Raw genomic sequence first — 2,271 nt, 5'->3', positions numbered from 1 at the left:
GTGGTAGAGAGGTGACCGAAGACCTCGAGGTGAAGATCACGTTCAGCGATGGCGGATTTCACGCGCGATGCGTGGATGGCCAACACCAAGTTTTGGTGAAGTGGCTCGAACTGGACGATTGCAGAATCGTCCTGGGAACCTGCGGCGAATTTGCTGGACAACATTGCAGTCGTATTTCGCAAGTGGCCGGCGGCCAACAAGGAAGACGCTGCAGTGGCCGCCCTCATCAAGTAACTGGACTTTCCGTAGGAGGGGAAGTGTTCTGCAGCGTGCAGAGAAATTGGGTCGCGCGTTAGTTGACCCATTGCTAACACACACACCCTGCGTTTGTGCTGTGTCAAAGGTTCCGATACCTTAGTGGAGGTACTGAGTACTTTAGTGAATAGTAGTCAGTAGGCGCCTCGTGGCTTGTTTATCCTGACTACTGTCAGTGTTATATTTGCTACCTTGACGAAGGTCCCGTGGCCGAAAGCCAAGAAGAAGCGGGAGACAAAACAATGTCCCACTTATGCAGTTAACTGTAACAAGTTAATTGACTTGTTAATGGAATTTGCAAGGTGAGCCACCTTGCTCCTTTTTAATATCCAATCAGAGTCCATCACACCTTGTTTCTTACGCACGATTGGCTATAACACTGACAGAAGAGGTTACAATTTTGAACTTTGAATTTTGTAGAGCTTTGTGTGATGCTGGGAGATGCAGGAACAGGCCGTAATTTTGACATTGCGATCCACTACCGTTAACATGTAAACGGACATTGCCGTGATGATCACAGAATTGCTGACTCCTTTCGTCGCTTTCCCAAATCGCGCGTTTGACAAACTCATGATTCTGCGCTACTTGGAGTGCCTCACCACCTGTCGGATAGGATGTGAAATTTAATTCCTGACTCATAAACTTGCCTTTATGTCTATAGAATTTTACTATCCGTTCGCTACCCGTTCTATATCAGAAAGAAAACATTTCATCCCCGCATGTGCACATGTGCGAGAAAAATTCGACACTCGATGCATGCGCGCATGAGCAAAATGCGGAACTTTGATGGGTGAATACATAAGCTAGGAATGACGACGAGGGATGGGACGCATACCAACTTGTAGACTATTACACGGCGCATGTGCGCACCACAACCTGCACCGTGGCAGCTAAATATAGATAGCGGCATCTCATGCGCATGTGCACGCATGTGCGCGAAAAACTACAAATTCGTCCTCCACCGTCGTCGTTTTCGTCCTCTGTACTCCACGTAAGTAAGGATGCTTGCATGCAATACCTTCCTATACATGTGGTGTACATGATCTCACAGTTTCAGCTCACCTCCATGCGTCGCTCCCGAGAATTCGACCACCTGCGCTTGGACTTTCCGCACATGCGCACATGTGCGAGCGCAGCATGTATACGTCAATATTTTAAAAGATCATGCATGCATTTCCACACGTAACGTTCAAAACCATATAAAACAATTCAATAAAAAGTTCTATATAAAAAGTTGATATAATACAACAAACATTGAGACTCAGGTACAGATGTAGGGAGTTGATAACGCAGAAGAAATTGTAAAACTGATTGATTGGCGTTATCTACATCTACATGCATGACTACTCTGACTATACTATATCTAATGCTATACATACGTGCGCTCTGCAGAAGGAACTTATGGTGTCCATGGCCGAGCATGCCGCACGCCAATCGAGCTTGGTCATAAAGTGACGTTAACATTGACGTCTGTTCTGATTGGTCGATAACCCTATGACGCCAATGGAGTGACGTCGCTACATTCTCCCTCGGTTATCGACTTCGCCGCTTGTATCTTTGCTCGCAGATCTTGAACCAGGCGCTTGAAATGGGAAACATGTTTGATGTCCCGCTCAAGTTCCCTGGTCGCTTCGTATTCGGGGAATCCATGCCATTTGACGAGGTACTCTTTCTTGTGGTTGAACTGCCGTTGCTTCAGCAGCTCTTCGACGATGAAGACTTCGTGGCCCCTGTCGTCCAAAAGCATTGGAGTCGCTTTGGGTATGGGTCGGTTGGTAAACCGATCCGTTTGGCCAGGGCACTTCTTCAGTCGATCGACATTGAAGACGTTGTGAAGACGCTTCATGCTCTTTGACAACTCCAACTTCATAGCATTCGGGATGATTACTTATATGATCTTAAAGGGACCAATGAAAATCGGCACTAACTTTGGTTTCTCATCCTTGTTCACCAACTTCGCATGCTTGATGGGGGCGTTGCGTGTCGCTAGCATTACAAACTCGCCTTCGCGAAACT

The 2,271-nt window shown here is 46.9% G+C and overlaps 1 protein-coding gene across 1 annotated transcript; it reads right to left on the bottom strand.

Moving 5' to 3' along the window:
- Positions 1-1,747: 1,747 nt before the first annotated feature.
- H257_19016 (hypothetical protein) lies at positions 1,748-2,104 on the bottom strand (the record flags this gene model as incomplete). Its single annotated transcript, XM_009848172.1, has 1 exon — positions 1,748-2,104. A coding segment is annotated over one exon (357 nt), but the record flags the coding sequence as incomplete, so codon positions are not given.
- Positions 2,105-2,271: the final 167 nt, after the last annotated feature.

This window comes from Aphanomyces astaci (assembly GCF_000520075.1).
Source record: "Aphanomyces astaci strain APO3 unplaced genomic scaffold supercont1.311, whole genome shotgun sequence".
Taxonomy (NCBI): domain Eukaryota; phylum Oomycota; class Saprolegniomycetes; order Saprolegniales; family Verrucalvaceae; genus Aphanomyces; species Aphanomyces astaci.
This window is presented reverse-complemented; position numbering and strand designations above follow the sequence as displayed.